The 19,267-nt window shown below is 39.7% G+C and overlaps 1 protein-coding gene and 1 long non-coding RNA gene across 2 annotated transcripts; one reads left to right on the top strand and one right to left on the bottom strand.

The window, feature by feature from the left end:
• Nucleotides 15,895–19,227, top strand: LOC109828848. The gene is made up of 5 exons (XR_002243877.1): nt 15,895–16,084; nt 16,224–16,313; nt 17,127–17,336; nt 17,604–17,969; nt 18,504–19,227. It is a non-coding gene; the product is annotated as an uncharacterized LOC109828848 (long non-coding RNA).
• LOC109828847 (protein HEADING DATE 3A-like) lies at nt 16,905–18,483 on the bottom strand. Its single transcript, XM_020395820.1, has 4 exons — nt 18,068–18,483; nt 17,851–17,912; nt 17,421–17,461; nt 16,905–17,324 (listed from the first exon to the last, which is right to left on the bottom strand). Exons 1-4 carry the CDS (start codon nt 18,260–18,262, stop codon nt 17,095–17,097), a joined length of 528 nt encoding a protein of 175 aa, XP_020251409.1. The 5' UTR covers nt 18,263–18,483; the 3' UTR covers nt 16,905–17,094.

Raw genomic sequence — 19,267 nt, 5'->3', positions numbered from 1 at the left:
ACCTCATATAACTTTGTTAGAGTATCTCATATCTTTTTTGCTGTCTTCTTCTCCTCTATGCTTGACAGCACTCCGTCTGCTAATGCCAGATGGAGATTTATAATAGCATTTTCGTCCATCTCGTTCCACTTCTTATCATCTGTGATGTCGTCCGGCCTTGCACCGATGGCCCCATCTCGTTCCACTTCTTATCATCTGTGATGTCGTCCGGCCTTGCACCGATGGCCGCCAGACAATTATCTTTTCTCAAGATAGCCTTTATCTTCTGTGATGTCGTCCGGCCTTGCACCGATGGCCGCCAGACAATTATCTTTTCTCAAGATAGCCTTTATCTTTAACTTCCACAGTGAGAAATTACTCCCGTTGAATTTCTCGATCTTGAACTTTGTCATTATTGCTTCTACCACGAACAGTAACTTCTTACTATCTCACATAAACTAATTATATTTATGAACAATAATCATATTTGTGAATAGTATCATACTTGTGAATAGTATTATATTTATGAACAGTATCGTACTCGTGAATAGTACCAGTCACCTTCAAAGGGTAAATGATAACCTAATTTATTTTCTGATGTAGAGGATCCACCGTTGGTGGTAACCACAGAGTATACGATAAGTAGATATATACAAGTACCCTAAGTTGGCTCTGATACCACTTGTTGGGACAAACCCGGGACCTAATAGAGCAGGGTCATGGCAATAGTAGAGCAAATTTAGAGATAAAATGATAGACACATAGATTTACGTGGTTCGGCACTTGATTGTCTACGTCCACGGGCAAGGATAGAAGAATCCACTGTGAGGAGAAAACTCTGGAGTTACAATCTCTCTTAACAATGAGATACTCTCTCTCTCTCTCTCTCTCTATTTATTCTCTCTCACTCTTCTACAAGAGAAGTTATTTCTGGGATGAATTTTTCCTTAAGGATTTGGAGCCTATTTATAGGGTCTGGAAAAATACTATGCACTAATAAAATATAATATTTTATTGTACGTTCACTGTGCATCTTTTTGATTTTCAAAGAATTCGGCTTCTTTCGGTGAATAAAATATTTCGTAGGGCCCACCTTAATTGTTTTTTCAAACATTTGCTGCTACCTTTGGCTTTGCCTGCTGACAACCTGGAAATATCATGACATACAAGAACCCCAGGACGTATACACTTAGATTCTCAATCGTTCAAGAAACTGATGCAGGTTTTTCCTATGGGAAGAAGCATATGTGTACTGGGAAGGCCATTGCTTTTACTTTTATCAGTGTCGTTAATTTATCTAGTGAGCAATTTTCGTTCCTTCTAAATCTAACACCCGTCGGTGATGTCCATTTTAAATCGGGCTCATTTTTAATTTTCACTCAAAGACTAATTACAATCATCCAATAAATATAAGGTGACGGTTTCGATCAAAGTCCTAGTCCCTATTCACTATTTTTGTTAATAAATTTAGAGAGCTTATGGAGATCATTAGCAAGAAGGCTGGAAATTAATAGCAATTAATGTTCCTTTTTTTTTCCCCGGGCGTGAAGGCTAGCATCCAAATAAGGAAAGCGGAGCAGACACAAAAGCAGAAGACTCGACTCAGCTGTTCCCTCTCACTCTAGACAGGCATGACATCTAAACCGAAGAAAACAAAAAAAAAACTAGAAAAGACTCATTTTATCTCCCTCTAACTCCACCCGCTCTGGTAAGGAACAGAGGATGAATACAAAAGCTGACGTCTCGATCATTGTCTGTTCTCAGGGGTTAATGTATTCATATTGAACAGTTGGGTTTTCAGAAATACGTACGTTAGCTCGCAGTACTAATTTCTCAAGCTCAGTTTGTAGATATCTAGCGCCAAGGTACGTAGTTCTAGCGTACCGTATTTATTGTTCATGTACAAGAAACAAGTACAAGATCAGGTGCTTTTGAATTTAGCTATGATTAATATTGATACCTTTGCCACTCCAATCCCGGATGATCCTCGGAACATGAAGAAATCTCGTTGGGTTCTGGAACAAACACAAGAAATTAAGGTGAAGATTTTGCAATCTCCGCTAATAAATTTGACTCCTTTCTCTCCCTGTGTGTACGTCTAGGGCGTAGTCTGGTCCACGTTAAATTCTTTTTTTTTTTTTGCATCTAGTTTACTTTTATACTGGATTGTAGATATTGTTTTTGTTTGTGTAGTTCAAATGTGCCCTTCAAGTTTTCTTTTTTGCATCGAGCCTGATTGTTCTATTAGCGGAGTAGAACTAGTTGGCTGTCCGGTTGATCCGTTAGGAGTTTAAATTTAATTTTGCAAATATATGTAATAGTTGCCTAGTAGAAGTTTCCAGAGAGAACAATTTAGGGAGCTATAGAATACTCTAGAGTCAAAATTATGTGAAAAGTATCATAATAATCATATCATATCATACTCCCTTTAAACCCTTTTAAAAGCACGAGTTTGGGAAAAGTTTTTCATGTTAATATTATCCTTCATTATTTTGAATATTTCATTTAAATCGTAATTTATCCTAATACTAATTATATCTTGTACTAATCTCACGTGAACTACCTATAATTTTAAAAAAATAAGATTAATAATATATGAAAAATATTATTTTGAATATTTTATTTAAATCTTAATCTATCGTAGTATTAATTATATCCTACACTAATCCAATGTGAACTACCTATAACTTAACAATCTAAAAAAATAAGATATAGAAATCATACATAGATAACATATTATAATACACTAAATATTTTAAAATTAAAATTACACAAAATATCTTCAAAAGTTTAAAATTACATAAAATATCTTCAAAAGTTTAAAATTACACAAAACATCATGACTTTTCAAAACTTAAAATTAATAATAAATTTTATATTAACACCCTTAACATTTTAAAAGTTATAGAAACAAAAAAGCACCCTAAAATTTTGAAATTTCAAAACTTACAAACAATATAGATGAATTCAAGAGATTGCCCCCAAGCACTTGAAATTTTAAAATTTACAAAAAACCTCAAAGTAATAAAAAATTATAAAAACTCTCTCAAAAGCTAAAAATCGTAAAAAAAAATAAAATAAAATAAAAATAAAACTTTAAAACTTATAACCAGCACACATCAAATCTCGATATTATCAATAGACCGCTAAATTTTTGAATTTTGCAAAAAATAATCCAAGGTTTTAATAATTATAAAAAACACCCTCAAAATTTCAGAGCTATAAGAAATATCCTAACATTTGAAAACTTACCACAAACACACGAAATATGGAAATTACAAATGCCAACCTTAAAATTTAAAATTTTCAAAAATACACTACCAAATTTTCAAAAAAACACACCCTCAAATTTTCAAAATCACAAAAAAGGATGAAATTTCTTATCTTGGCAATAAAAGAGTAATTGTTTGATATTCTTTCATTAAAATATATAAATTTAACCTCCAATTTAAAGTTTACTATCCCTTTTCAGCGTCTATAAATAGTTTAAGTTGATGCTGGTAAAAAATAACAATACTAATAAATTAAAAATACTCAATTAAGGAATAACAACTTAAAAATATATGACAGATTAAAAAGTAACATCACTGAATAAATTAAAGGAACTGCATATAATTTTACTAATAATATAATTGATAGAAGACTAATTACATAAAACTAATAAAACACTATGATATAATAGCTTAGCATTAATTGATTATAATGTATAAATATTGATCTCTGATGTTAATAATATTTATAGGGTACAAAATGTAAGGAGTTATGTATGAGTAAACTATCATAAAGTTTAGAGATGTCATTCAAAAGAATCAAGCCGTTTTTATTTCAAATGGAGAAGTGAAGGAAATGAATCCAAAATTTAAAAATATTCACGAATCACTTGAATTGACATCGATAAAAGATGTACCCATCAAAGAAGCACTAACTGAGTTCTTCTTGAAGAACATATTGAACAACTTTATCACAATCAAAGAAGTATTCTTCAGAATAAATACAAGAAAAATTAGTAAGTATATATAAATTTTTATACTTTATTCTTCAAATACTAAAGGAATCATAAACTTAATATAAAATCACGTACAAATAATTACGTACAAATAATCTTTCAATAGAAACTATAGTGAAGTCATTGATCAACTATGTTGCAAGATATAACAGCCAGATAAGAGGAGGGAAATCGCTATAGCGGACAAAAGGAATACACGTGATACTTATTTACGATAGCTCAAGTAAAAAAATAAAATCAACATTTTTCTTTTTCCTATAAAGTGGCATGACTCTACATATAATTTAATTTGGGGATATGACTATCAACGAAGGGTCAATTCTTGAAGATATGATCAAAGATAAGCATGTAATAGCACCATCAAATTTTAAACCTTTTTAAGAAATAAAGTTTTTTTAATCGTAATATGAAAAAAATCGAAAGACCCCTTAAATATTTAAGTTATTAATTAAACAAACCGGAGTAGACCTAGTTGGTTGTCCTGTTGATCTGTTGGAGTTGTAAAAACATGTTGAAGAGAAGCAATTTGTAGAGAGATAAGTTGTCAAAAATTTTCTAATACAAAGTTTTTCTTCATACTATTCTCACTATTCCTCTGCAATTTCATCAGTTCCTTCAATACGCTTAGGCCGCCAAAGTAACCTCTCCAAAATTTCTAACATGATCTTCACACTTCCGCAAGATCGTCGATGACAATTCTATTGAGATTCCGACAAGTAGTCGTGTTTGCTAATTTTTTTTAGCAACTATGGAAGTCATTGTCAAAAATGGTAAATTTCATATCTCTACTATGGTTTTTTTACTTGCCAAATAATGTCAATACATGGTATTTTTTCGAAAATACATCCCTCTATGGTACTACTTCTACTTTGTTTCATGAACTTAACAAGTTAAAATATTCATAAAATACAGAATTCTTTATGATGACCTGATTGCAGACAATAAATCTAGAATAAATTGTCCATTACTTCTACTTCTAGTAGCTTTTTAAACATCTTTCAATTATTTTATGGGCATTTAACACCCTTGAATTCTCATTTTTATAAGGATTAACTATAAAAGTATAGACGTGGGAGATTCTGTGCAATTTATCCTGAAAATTAAAAATAAGCCTTTTTTTTTTATAATCCAGTCTGGAATCGAATTGAGAACTGTGAAAGCTATACTTAAACCTCTTAACCGTCCAGATCCTCTGGAGTGGGCAAATTAAAACCCCTTAATTGAAAGAACAATATTTTAGCTCGTGTAACATCATCTTCCTCAAACTTGACCCGACCCACTAAAACGACTGACCAAAAAGAATGCGACCATGGAATTTATTAAATGTATTAATGTACATACTTTGGGCTTCGTCACTTGTAGTTGGGCGGTATGGGCTTTCACAACTGGATCGTAGCTATTGGATATCCATTACTGAGGCCCAATCCTAACCAACCAAAATTTCTGAGGTAAGGCTGTAAAAGTAAAGAGAAGAAATTGCTTATTTGATCAAAAAGTAATTTTTATCTTGTTTTATCTCGTCGTAATTAGTTGAAGAAGAAAAATGTTGAAGGGTAAATAAGTCATCGCCTTTATAATCAAATACTGCTTATTATTCCAGGAGAATATTTTAGTGATAAAAAAACGATTTGGATTTCAATTTGTTGTCCTAATTGTTTTTTATCTCCGTATTGGAAAGGATAAAAAAAAGTGATGAATTTAGATAGGAGTTTGAGCCAATACCTAGTAGTGATAACTGCATTATTGCTTCTGCACTATTCTCACGCTACAAGACAGAAAAGGGTGGGAGTTAATTCTCTTCAACTTTTTCAAAAGTGATGACTCACTAAGGGAGCTTACACTTCTCCCTCTTGTATTATAGAAATAATATAGACAAGAATAATGTAGTTATCATTATTCATAATTTTTGGGTTTAAAATTGGTTAATTCGTTGCTTTTATTCAAGGCCCATTAACCCCTTGTTGGGTTCGATTTCTCCCCCAGCAACGGGCATCAGAGCTAATGTCGTGATCTAGATAAAAGCGAAGTCTAATATGAAGCCTGAAGGTATCAATAGGGCGACTAAGAATCTAAGTTTTGAGTCAAGGATAGTTGTTAAGTTATGAAAGAGGAAGACCATGGACTGTTCGTAGTTTTCATAGTTTTTATATTGACAACGTGACATATAGAGGCAAATGGGCAATGATTGCCCGCTCCTAAGAGCAACTCCAATGGGGAGGCTGGAAAATGCAGTCTCCCCAAAGAATATACTCAAGTATATTCTTTTTTAGAGGGGGGGCACTCCAACCACTCCCCTCTATATCAAACTTTATTCTTAAAAGATGTATAATTAAATGATTATGTGCATAATACTTTAAATGATTTTGAAAATAAAAAAATATAAAATGATAAAAAATTATATGAATTAATTTAAAATATAAAATATATGATAAATTAATACTAAAATTATAATATATATAAAAAATTATATGAATTAATTTAAAATATAAAATATATGATAAATTAATACTAAAATTATAATATATTTTCATTTTTCTAATACATTTTCATTTTTAATTACTTAGTTCTTGGAATTTTATATTTTAATTAATATTATTCAATATTAGTCTCATTTTGAAGGTATCGACAAGACATTTCTAACTGTAAAACTTTTATTTAAAAATAATTAGTAGAAATAAACTTATGTTAATTTTAAATTACTAGTTACTAATTAAAAAGGATATGGAGGTAATTCTTAATTGTTTATAGAATAAGTAAAGGGGCAAAGTGGGGATTTAAATAAATTTGCAGGTCAACTGCAAATTTGGAGAAGAGGCTGCATATTTGCAGCCTCATTCCATCCGGCTGCATTTTGCAGTAGGATTTGGAGCACGGTTGGAGCTCCATGGGGCTGCAAAATGCAGTTTTGCAGCCCCATTGGAGTTGCTCTAACCATCCCACCCAGCTGTTTAGCATCTCTACACCAATACTAAAATATTGTCTCAAAGAGAAAGTAGAAAAAGGGTTTCTAGGTTGGTTATGTGTATCTTCCTCTACACGGAGAGAGGTTTTATACCTTGTGGTGATCTTTTGGCATTATTCATTTTTCTTGCGTAAGTGGGTTAAGGGTCGAAGATCATATTGCTATTGTAATGTCCAATTTTGGATGTAGTTAGTTACTTTCTTTATTTTTTTTTAAGAGGACAAATTTTTGAAATGGATATTTTCAAAAAATAATTTATCAATTTCAACCTACTTGCAAAATATTTATTAAAAATCTACCTAATTTCAACCACGTTAGCAGAACTAGGTCGATTTTTTTTTTTTTGAACTACACGGGGATTGGCGATCCCGTAGAATTAAATCCTGTGCTAAACCCTATGGCCCCGTTTGGCAAAGGGTTAAGGAAGAGGGGTTAAAGAGAAGGATTAATGTACTTAGCCCATTCGATAATATGAAGGACTAAATTATTAACCCATTAAATAAGTTTTATTTTAGCTATTGTGATCAGTTTTAGTGTTTGGGAATAACAATGATTTTGACTCTTTTCTTTATAATTAGAAGGGCTAACTCTTAATACTTCTTAATAGGAGTATTAGTAAACCCCTCATTTTGAGGGGTTAACTCATTTTAATCCCTCTAGAGGGGTTAACTTAACCCTTCTATATTTTTTATGTTTGGCAAATTATGGAGGGTTAACTCACTTTAACCCTTGTATAGATTTTTTGTGTTTGGTGGGTTAAGAAGGGGTTAAGTCTCCTTAACCCTTTGCCAAACGGTACCTATAGCTAGGATTCCCAATCCCGTAGAATTTACGAATTATTTTCCGAAATTGACCTAATTCCCCAAATGTTTATCAAAATCGACCCAGTTTTAGCCAACTTGGCAGAAATTAACTAGGTCTATTTTGATAATTTTTTTTGGAAATAAATCTATTTTGATAAATATTTTTGGTAATAGGTCTAACTCGAAACTTTGTCCCATGCGGAAGCTTTGGGGCCGCTATGATTCTCTCTTATATGCATATGCGTTTTCTGTCATTGTAACTTATTGTTCACGTGTGATGAGGTGCACTGTCAGTTCAAGAGTCTTCTGACGAATCTGACCTAATTTGATAAGGGTTGCACCTTAACCTAACCTCCATCCTTATGCTGTGACTATATTTTTTTTTCGCACTGAATTTGCGATACAATCGGGCTGCGTTCAACGACACCTGCAACAACAATAGTAGTAGTTGCATTAGCTTGTTTAGTTCAATTACAAAGGCATTAGATTTTCCTCCCTCTTTTATTTGAAATCCCCTACCAAATTCCGAAGGCTCCTTTTTTTTTCCACAAACAGATCAGTATGAAATTTTGTGATATGTGTAATGTCATCACACTTGCAACAAGCTTACAAGCACCAGTTACGATATTGGTTGCCTTCTCCAAACTAAAGTCACTCACAATTGATTTTTGTTAGGTTGGGGGTGGATACCAACCTCCGGCGGCGGAGGAGCTCCGACGAGCTCCAGGATGACGCAGGCGAGCTCCGGTAGTCACAGGCGAAGCCACAGGCGGCGAGGTCCAGGCGATCTTCGGCAGCACAGGCGAGCTCTGCGTTCGCACAGCTCTGCGTTCGAGCCTCCCCCGAACTCTGCGTTCGCCTCCCCCGAGCTCTGCGTTCGCCTTCCCCGAGCTCTGCGTTCTTTTTGGCGAACCCGACCTTTGCGTCAGGGTTATTCGCTGGCGACAGGCTGTCGCCAGCCCTCTCATCTCCGCCTATATAACCCCCCATCGCCTAGGGTTTTGTCGCTGCGATTCTCCCCCTTCCTCCGTTTTTCTCTCTGGCGGCTGCCCTAAAATCGCTGCTGCGATTTTGTTTTTAATCCCCAGCTCCAACAGTGATTGAAGGGGGATTTAAGAGACGTAGGCAGTTGCCGAACCTCGTTAAATCTTGTGTACTGTTCTCTATTCTGCGTTTCTGTTGCATTAGGGGTTTAGGCGTTAAATTCCCAACAACTGGTATCAGAGCGTGAAACGATCTAGAACAAGTCAGATTCAAGTGGGAGCCATGGCCACAGATGAGGCAAAAATGAGACTTGAGAAATTTGATGGAACAGATTTCGGATTCTGGAAAATGCAGATAGAGGATTATCTGTATCAGAAAAATCTGTATCAACCACTATCGGGGAAGAAGCCAGATTCTATGAAGGCAGATGAGTGGAACCTTCTAGATAGACAAGCCCTCGGAGTTATCAGATTGACGTTGACTCGCAATGTTGCGTTCAACATAGCGAAGGAGAAGACCACGGCGGGTCTTATGGCAGCATTCTCAAACATGTATGAGAAGCCACCAGCCGCGAACAAAGTTCATTTGATGCGACGGTTATTCAATCTGAAAATGGCGGAAGGCGCGTCAGTAGCACAACACCTCAATGAACTTAATACGGTTACAACCCAATTGAGTTCAGTTGAGATTGAGTTTGATGAGGAAGTTCGGGCGTTGATACTTTTGTCTTCCCTACCAGAGAGTTGGAACGCTACAGTCACGGTAGTGAGTAGCTCATCGGGAAAGAAAAAGTTAAAGTTCGATGACGTTCGTGATTTGGTTCTCAGTGAGGAGATCCGACGGAGAGAGACGGGTGAAGCTACAACCTCTTCAGTATTGCATACAGAGTCAAGAGGTAGAAATTCAACCAGAGGAAACGGACGAGGAAAATCAAACTTCAGAGGTAGGTCAAAGGACAGGAGGTCCAAGTCAAGGAATCCAAGCAACAGCTCGAAGGCTATCGAGTGTTGGAATTATGGAAAGACCGGGCATTACAAGAATCAGTGCAAAAGTGCACAGAAGGAGAAGGAGGCGAAGGCAGAGGTGAATGTCACTTCCACTTCAGGAGGAGACGACGAATTGATATGCTCTTTGGAGAGCAAGGAGAAATCTTGGGTGTTAGATTCAGGAGCGTCGTTCCATGCTACCTCTCAGAAAGAATTCTTCGAGAAGTATACCCCCGGAAATCTTGGATACGTATATCTTGGTGATGATCAACCATGTGCTATTGTGGGCAAAGGCGTGGTGAAAATTAAGTTGAACGGGTCAGTATGGGAGCTGAAGGATGTCAGGCATATTCCCGACCTGAGAAAGAATTTAATATCCGTAGGCCAGTTGGCTAGCGAAGGATACACCAAAACCTTCCATGGAGATGATTGGAAGATCTCAAAGGGCGCAATGACGATTGCCCGAGGCAGGAAGACAGGTACACTGTATATGACAGCAGGTGCACATTGTTTGATCTCAGTTGCAGCAGGCAATGAGACTTCAAAGCTGTGGCACCAGAGACTCGGTCATATGAGTGAGAAGGGGATGAAAATCATGCACACAAAGGGAAAACTCCAGGACTGCAGTCAGTGGAGATGGATATGTGTGAAGAATGCATACTCGGAAAGCAGAAGAGAGTCAACTTTCAGACAAGTGGCAGAACCCCCAGGAAAGAGAAGCTAGAGCTCGTTCACTCAGATGTGTGGGGACCAACAACCACCACGTCCATTGGTGGAAAACACTACTTCGTGACTTTTATCGATGATCACTCTCGGAAAGTATGTGTCTACTTTCTGAAACATAAGTCAGAAGTATTTGAGGCTTTCAGGAGATGGAAAGCTATGGTCGAGAATGAGACCGGTCTGAGAATAAAGAAGCTCAGGACCGACAATGGCGGTGAGTATGAAGACACCGGATTCAAGAAGTTCTGCTATGAGCACGGGATCAGAATGGAGAGAACCGTTCCCGGCACGCCTCAGCAAAATGGTGTAGCTGAGCGGATGAACCGAACGTTGACAGAGAGAGCCAGAAGCATTCGAGTACAATCAGGCCTACCGAAGCAGTTCTGGGCAGAAGCGGTCAACACAGCAGCTTACTTGATCAACCGAGGTCCATCGGTTCCATTGGAGCACAGAATACCAGAGGAGGTATGGTGCGGAAAGGAGGTAAAACTCTCACATCTTAAAGTTTTCGGTTGTGTAGCTTACGTGCATATTAGTGATCAAGGCAGGAATAAGCTTGATCCCAAGTCAAAGAAATGCACTTTCATCGGCTATGGTGAAGATGAGTTCGGCTACCGCATTTGGGACAACGAAAACAAGAAGGTGATCAGGAGCAGAGATGTGATATTCAACGAGAAGGTGATGTACAAGGACATGCACAAGACAGATGACTCAGAGAGCGAGTCAATATTTGTAGATGCAGATGATGTCCCGAGTAACCTCTCGGAAGAACCCAATGCAGAGGGTCCTCAGCAAGAAGAGCCTGTTGGACAAGATGGTGCGCAGGAGCCCGACGCACCAGCTCCGATATTAAGAAGATCTTCTCGTCCTCCTGTACCCAACAGGAGATACATGAACTATCTGTTGTTGACAGATGGTGGGGAGCCTGAAAGCTTTGATGAAGCTTGTCAGTGTGGAGATGCGAGCAAGTGGGAGCTTGCAATGAAAGATGAGATGAAGTCTCTCATATCAAACCAGACGTGGGAACTAGCTGAGTTGCCCACGGGTAAGAAGGCACTCCACAACAAATGGGTGTACCGGGTGAAAGAGGAGCAGGATGGTTCCAGGAGATATAAAGCCCGATTGGTTATCAAAGGTTTCCAACAGAAGGAAGGAATTGACTACACCGATATTTTTGCTCCCGTGGTGAAGCTAAATACTATCAGGACCGTGATGAGTATTGTAGCAATTGAATATCTTCATCTCGAGCAGTTAGACGTGAAGACAGCGTTTCTTCACGGAGATCTAGAAGAGGAGATATACATGCACCAGCCAGAAGGTTTCTCAGAAGAAAAGAAGAAGAACCTGGGGTGCAGACTCAAGAAGAGCTTGTATGGCCTGAAACAAGCCCCAATGCAGTGGTACAGAAAGTTTGACGGCTTTATGCATAAGGAAGGTTTCCAGAAGTGCAACGCCGACCACTGTTGCTACTTCAAAAGATATCAGTCCAGCTATATCATCCTACTGCTGTATGTTGATGATATGTTGGTTGCAGGAACAGATATGGAGGATATCAAGAGTTTGAAGCAGCAGCTGTCAAAGGAGTTTGACATGAAGGACTTGGGTCCAGCGAAGAAGATCCTTGGAATGCAAATAACGAGAGAGAAGAAGAGAAGTCTTTTGCAGTTATCTCAGACGGAGTACATCAACCGTGTTTTGCAGAGATTTAACATGGGCAACGCCAAGCCTGTGAGCACACTCTTGGCCAGCCATTTTCGTCTGTCGAAGGATCAGTCTCCTCAATCAGAAGAAGAGAAAGAGAGTATGGCTCAGGTTCCTTACGCCTCAGCTATCGGAAGCTTGATGTACGCAATGGTCTGTACAAGACCAGATATTGGCCATGCAGTGGGAGTGGTCAGCAAGTTTATGTCGAATCCAGGAAAAGCTCATTGGGAAGCGGTCAAGTGGATTCTGAGATATCTACGAGGCACCACACAGAAGTGTTTGCACTTTGTTAAGGGAGAGGTATAAGTGTAAGGGTATGTAGATGCAGACTTCGGCGGTGAAGTCAATCACCGAAGAAGCACCACAGGCTATGTATTCACCGTTGGAACTACAGCTATTAGTTGGATGTCACAGGTACAGAAGATCGTTACCCTATCCACTACAGAAGCTGAGTATGTTGCAGTGACTGAAGCCAGTAAAGAGATGATATGACTTCAGGGTTTGTTGACAGAGCTGGGATTCAAACAGGAGAAGAATGTTTTGCACAGTGATAGTCAGAGTGCGATACACTTGGCGAAGAATTCAGCATTTCATTCTAGAACGAAACATATTGCGCTTCGGTACCACTTCATCAGATCCATGTTGGAAGATGACGTGTTGAAACTGGAAAAGATTCCAGGAAGTAAGAATCCAGCAGACATGTTAACAAAGACGGTGACAGTTCAGAAACTGGAGTTGTGCGCAACTTCAGTTGGCATTCATGCATAGATGATGAGGGCGGAGCCACACAGGAGAGGAGCTTGATGAGATAGCCTGATTGACGTCGGTTTGGTCTCCAAGTGGGAGATTGTTAGGTTGGGGGTGGATACCAACCTCCGGCGACGGAGGAGCTCCGACGAGCTCCAGGATGACGCAGGCGAGCTCCGGTAGTCACAGGCGAAGCCACAGGCGGCGAGGTCCAGGCGATCTTCGGCAGCACAGGCGAGGTCTGCGTTCGCACAGCTCTGCGTTCGAGTCTCCCCCGAACTCTGCGTTCGCCTTCCCCGAGCTCTGCTTTCGCCTTCCCCGAGCTCTGCGTTCTTTTTGGCGAACCCGACCTTTGCGTCAGGGTTATTCGCTGGCGATAGGCTGTCGCCAGCCCTCTCATCTCCGCCTATATAACCCCCCATCGCCTAGGGTTTTGTTGCTGCGATTTTTCTTCCTTCCTCTGATTTTTTCTCTCTGGCGGCTGCCCTAAAATCGCTGCTGCGATTTTGTTTTTAATCCCCAGCTCCAACTGTGATTGAAGGGGGATTTAAGAAGAGAGAGAAAATTAAAGAGGGTTTTAAATTGTGGGGTTATTCTTTATTCTCAAGTGAGACTTGAAAAGGGTTCATACCCTTTAATTATTAACACTGTAGCTACAGTGTTTATTTGAGAAATCTCAGTTTTGGGATTTGCTCTTGATTTGTAATTTCTTGTTTGATTAATAAGAAATTATCTGTGTGGCTCCCGAGGACGTAGGCAGTTACCGAACCTCGTTAAAACTTGGTGTACTTTTTCTATTCTGCGTTTCTGTTGCATTAGGGATTTAGGCGTTAAATTTCCAACAACTGGTATCAGAGCGTGAAACGATCTAGAGAAAGTCAGATTCAAGTGAGAGCCATGGCCGCAGATGAGGCAAAAATGAGACTTGAGAAATTTGATAGAACAGATTTCGGATTCTGGAAAATGCAGATAGATGATTATCTGTATCAGAAAAATCTGTATCAACCACTATCGGGGAAGAAGCCAGATTCTATGAAGGAAGAAGAGTGGAACCTTCTAGATAGACAAGCCCTCGGAGTTATCAGATTGACGCTGACTCGCAATGTTGCGTTCAACATAGCAAAGGAGAAGACCACGGCAGGTCTTATGGCAGCTCTCTCAAATATGTATGAGAAGCCATCAGCCGCGAACAAAGTTCATTTGATGCGGCGATTATTCAATCTGAAAATGGCGAAGGCGCGTCAGTAGCACAACACCTCAATGAACTTAATACGGTTACAACCCAATTGAGTTCAGTTGAGATTGAGTTTGATGAGGAAGTTCGGGCGTTGATACTTTTGTCTTCCCTACCAGAGAGTTGGAACGCTACAGTCACAGCTGTGAGTAGCTCGTCGGGAAACAAAAAGTTAAAGTTCGATGACGTTCGTGATTTGGTTCTCAGTGAGGAGATCCGACGGAGAGAAACGGGTGAAGCTACAACCTCTTCAGTATTGCATACAGAGTCAAGAGGTAGAAATTCAACCAGAGGAAACGGACGAGGAAAATCAAACTTCAGAGGTAGATCAAAGGACAGGAGGTCCAAATCAAGGAATCCAAGCAACAGCTCGAAGGCTATCGAGTGTTGGAATTGTGGAAAGACCGGGCATTACAAGAATCAGTGCAAGAGTGCACAGAAAGAGAAGGAGGCAAAGGCAGAGGTGAATGTCACATCCACTTCAGGAGGAGACGACGCATTGATATGCTCTTTGGAGAGCAAGGAGGAATCTTGGGTGTTAGATTCAGGAGCGTCGTTCCATGCTACCTCTCAGAAAGAATTCTTCAAGAAGTATACCCCCGGAAATCTTGGATACGTATATCTTGGTGATGATCAACCATGTGCTATTGTGGGCAAAGGCGTAGTGAAAATTAAGTTGAACGGGTCAGTATGGGAGCTGAAGGATGTCAGGCATATTCCCGACCTGAGAAAGAATTTAATATCCGTAGGCCAGTTGGCTGGCGAAGGATACACCACAACCTTCCATGGAGATGATTGGAAGATCTCAAAGGGCGCAATGACAATTACCCGAGGTAAGAAGACTGCTGATTGACGTCGGTTTGGTCTCCAAGTGGGAGATTGTTAGGTTGGGGGTGGATACCAACCTCCGGCGACGGAGGAGCTCCGACGAGCTCCAGGATGGCGCAGGCGAGCTCCGGTAGTCACAGGCGAAGCCACAGGCGGCGAGGTCCAGGCGATCTTCGGCAGCACAGGCGAGCTCTGCGTTCGCACAGCTCTGCGTTCGAGCCTCCCCCGAACTCTGCGTTCGCCTTCCTCGAGCTCTGCGTTCGCCTTCCCCGAGCTCTGCGTTCTTTTTTGGCAAACCCGACCTTTGCGTCAGGGTTATTCGCTGGCGACAGGCTGTCGCCAGCCCTCTCATCTCCGCCTATATAACCCCCCATCGCCTAGGGTTTTTCCTTCCTCCGATTTTTTCTCTCTGGCGGCTGCCCTAAAATCGCTGCTGCGGTTTTGTTTTTAATCCCCAGCTCCAACAGTGATTGAAGGGGGATTTAAGAAGAGAGAGAAAATTAAAGAGGGTTTTAAATTGTGGGGTTATTCTTTATTCTCAAGTGAGACTTGAAAAGGGTTCATACCCTTTAATTATTAACACTGTAGCTACAGTGTTTATTCGAGAAATCTCAGTTTTGGGATTTGCTCTTGATTTGTAATTTCTTGTTTAATTAATAAGAAATTATCTGTGTGGCTCCCGAGGACGTAGGCAGTTGTCGAACCTCGTTAAAACTTGGTGTACTTTTTCTATTCTGTGTTTCTGTTGCATTAGGGGTTTAGGCGTTAAATTCCCAACAATTTTTATGTTTAAAGTGTGCGTCTCCAAGAATCCTAGGACCAAAAAAGTCCCTCTGCGCACGAGTGAGCTCATCTTCCCCCATACAAGTGAGCTCAGCACGGCAAATACAAAGACAGTGAAATAAACCAACGGAAGCTAAGCATCCACATTTGTATGCTGAGGACCACAAATAAGCTGGCACCTAACTAGACTGAAAGTTGTGCATTATCACTGCAAGAATCTGCTTTTCTTAGTTCTCCAGCTACCGGTTGAAGTCTTCGGAGTTATTCTTGTGCTTTTTCAGCACTTTAAAGTTCTGGTGTATATCTTTTCCCGCAATGTCATTGGCTTCAAGAAGCCTGGCAAAGGTAGCGCACATACTCTCTGATAGTGGCATCAGATCAGATACTTGTGCTCTTTTTCTTTTTCTCCTTTTATTTTTTCTTCCTTTAGAGATTAAATCCTATGTCATCTCAGATCCTTATCTGCTTCTTGATTCCACTACAGGTACTAAACCTTTATCATCAATCTTCAGCATCTTGCCTGCGACCTCTTCCAACAATTCAAGAGTCAGGACTTGGGAGAAAATGAGAGCGGGTAGTGACTTGTTCTCCTATGTTGCCTATAGATGATTTTTTTTTTTGGCCCTATTTGACCATCACTTCATCATGGCTCTAATTGTATCAGTGTAGATATCTACAATACTTGTCGCAACGCCTAATATAAGACCTTAGATCGTATAGAATATAAAACCCTTAACCCTTATCATAACTTCGGAGGTTTGGTGCAATGACATGTCTTTTGACAAGGCATCAGAGCAACCAAACTTCAAATCCTACTAGCCGCAAAAAAGGGCGCTCATAATATATAAACCTCGACCATCATTATGGTGCAGAATGCTCTCGTGCAGCGGGAGGGACCATTGACATATACGAGTATAAAACTAGTTTCTGATTTAATGCAATACATGTTTAATGTATATCGGCTCATAAATTCACATAAATGGTTGCATGCATCGCAATTTATACATGAGCGCATAGTAGGAGTTCCCTGTAATTTTCGAAATTATGCCTACAAACAATTGATTCTTCAAAACATTGTATCAGCCTTGGCTAGTCGGCATGCTTATTAAATAAAACATGGTTGAAATTCGGCAACAAGCACCACTTCACAAAGAACAAGGCCAAGTAATACCAAATTAACTTATATATCTAAACTATCATGACAATTCTTGACTAACCAACATACTTATAGTACCTAATGACTGTATAAAGGGCCTGCGCGCAGTTACCCATACATAACCCCCTTGCCCCTAGTTCTTTATTTATATGAATCGTATAAACACATATTAGTTCCAGAAGGAAGCATATGCTGATAATTACAGGTACATCCTTCGTCCGCCTGATCCAGACTCTCTCTGGCAATTGTAATACACAGCAGCCACTGGAGAACCGAGATTGTAGAGCTCTGCAAAGTCTCTGGTGTTGAAGTTCTGACGCCAGCCTGGTGCATAGACAATCTGCCTTCCCAGCTGCTGAAACAGCACAAATACGATGCGATGGATGCCAAGAGATGGCCGTGGGTTCTCGTAGCACACCACCTCTTGCCCTGCACTCAGAGGTAGCCCAAAATAGATATATATTCAGTACTAGTTAATTGCAGAAATCTTTGGCAGTTATCAATCTTAGAGTTTTGAAGCCTCACCATATTTCGCTTCTGTGGTTCCTGGGATATCAGTCACCAGCCTAAGATCAATATAATTAGTCAGTAACTTAACATATAGTTTTATCTTAAGTAGGTTACTTATGATGAAGGGGTTGATTGCACACAGACTCTCTGTATTCTCGTCTTTTCGGACTTACTAACCCTATAATTTCATTGTTGCAGATAGACCGCCCGGTTTAAGTTCTTTTGTTCTTGTAACAGCCTATCCGCAACAATGAAACTACGTCGATACTGCGTGCAAAACAGCGACAGTACGTGGGGTCAATGTGCAGTTATCCCTAGGATGAACAAGGATAAAAGACTGCAGGTCTAATGTGTGCAATTATCCCTAGGGTGAACAAGCATAAAAGACTATACTATTTTTTGGACTCTAAAGAAATAAGAGGTGGAGAAAAATATAATGGCCTACCAGTGAAGGTATTCCCTTAAGGTAGGGTCACTTGGACTAGGAGCATCTGGGTCTACCATCACCTGCAAACATATATGTACACATATATAAACATCTCATGCTTGTGCACGCAACTCATGGTAATGACACTTGTTTTTCGATCGCAACTCGCAAGCTTTGTATTTTATTTTGTTTTTTGTTTTTGTTTTTTTTTTTAATTTTTTGGGTTCGGCCTTACAAGTGTGTAAAAGGTTCTCAGATCATTCCCTCCGACTTCTACCGTAGGCTGGATGCACACTTGCGAAGGCTTAAACGCTTTCCCATTGCTAACATCTTTGGACCCATACGTCACCTTAAGGGTGGTAGTAGTCCTTGTGAAGGGGTCCAAAACATCTCCAACAACCCTGCCCACAACCAAAGGATCCCTGCTCATTTTTGCTAAACACCTGACTAGATCGGAGAGGGGGTTTAAGGGGACAAAGGAGAGGCGTAAGAGGTTTGACGACTGGTTGGCTATTTTGGATGGAAAATGTTACGACTGAATCCCTATTTATATCCCTCGGGGTTCATGCACTTGCCTTGTTGTTTGGCCATGTGCTTAGCTTTAGCTAGAATCTATTTTCCTTTCTGGTTTCTGGTCACAAAGTTTTGAAGGTCTCTTTTATCTTTTGTAGCCCCAAACGAGGAAAGGGAAGGCATCACCCTTCCTCCTTTGTGTTTGTGTGCAAGACCAAGAACTGGCTCAGACCAATGCCAGAAATGGTGGAGTCACGTCCTGTTGAGACAAATTTGGATAGGTTCCTCATCAGCTTGCACAGTTTTAGGTTCGAGATCACTGAGGAAACCCGATGTTACAGTGGCTTTGTTTGTCTGGTTGGTTCGCCACTAGCGCGCATCGCCCTGGCCTTGCTGAACCACAGGATTGAGTAGGATAGCAACCCCCAATAATTTCATGGAGCTAGAGAGGAGTTGGTGTTGGAATTATTGGTCACGTATCACACTTTATGGTCGGAAAGAATGGAAGAAGACATGCCCGTCTTCAAACCGAAACAAGGTTGCTTGAAGGGAAAGCATTGCCACTTTAAGGAAGGAAACTGTGGGAGCTATCTCGAAAGAATCCTTTCCTTCAACGGCCAGAGAAGAAAGCAGAGAACGAAAGGGGTTGGAAACATTCACGTGTTAGGATGACAAGTTCCCACTTGAGTTTTTATTTGAAGAATGTGATGGAGAAGGAAGTTAGAATAAGAGATAAGAAAGTAGAGGAGCTGAGAGAGATACTGTGAAACAATACCGTTGGCATACCGAGCGGGATTTTTCCTGGAAATGATGTTGCTTTCCAAAAGATCAAGGTCTGATGTGAACTTAAGAAGGGAACAGATAAGGAAGTGGATTTCAATATCAGTTTCTTTCCAAGGAATGCAAATTTACAGTAACAGAG

This window comes from Asparagus officinalis, chromosome 1, assembly GCF_001876935.1.
Source record: "Asparagus officinalis chromosome 1, Aspof.V1, whole genome shotgun sequence".
NCBI lineage: Eukaryota > Viridiplantae > Streptophyta > Magnoliopsida > Asparagales > Asparagaceae > Asparagus > Asparagus officinalis.
This window is presented reverse-complemented; position numbering and strand designations above follow the sequence as displayed.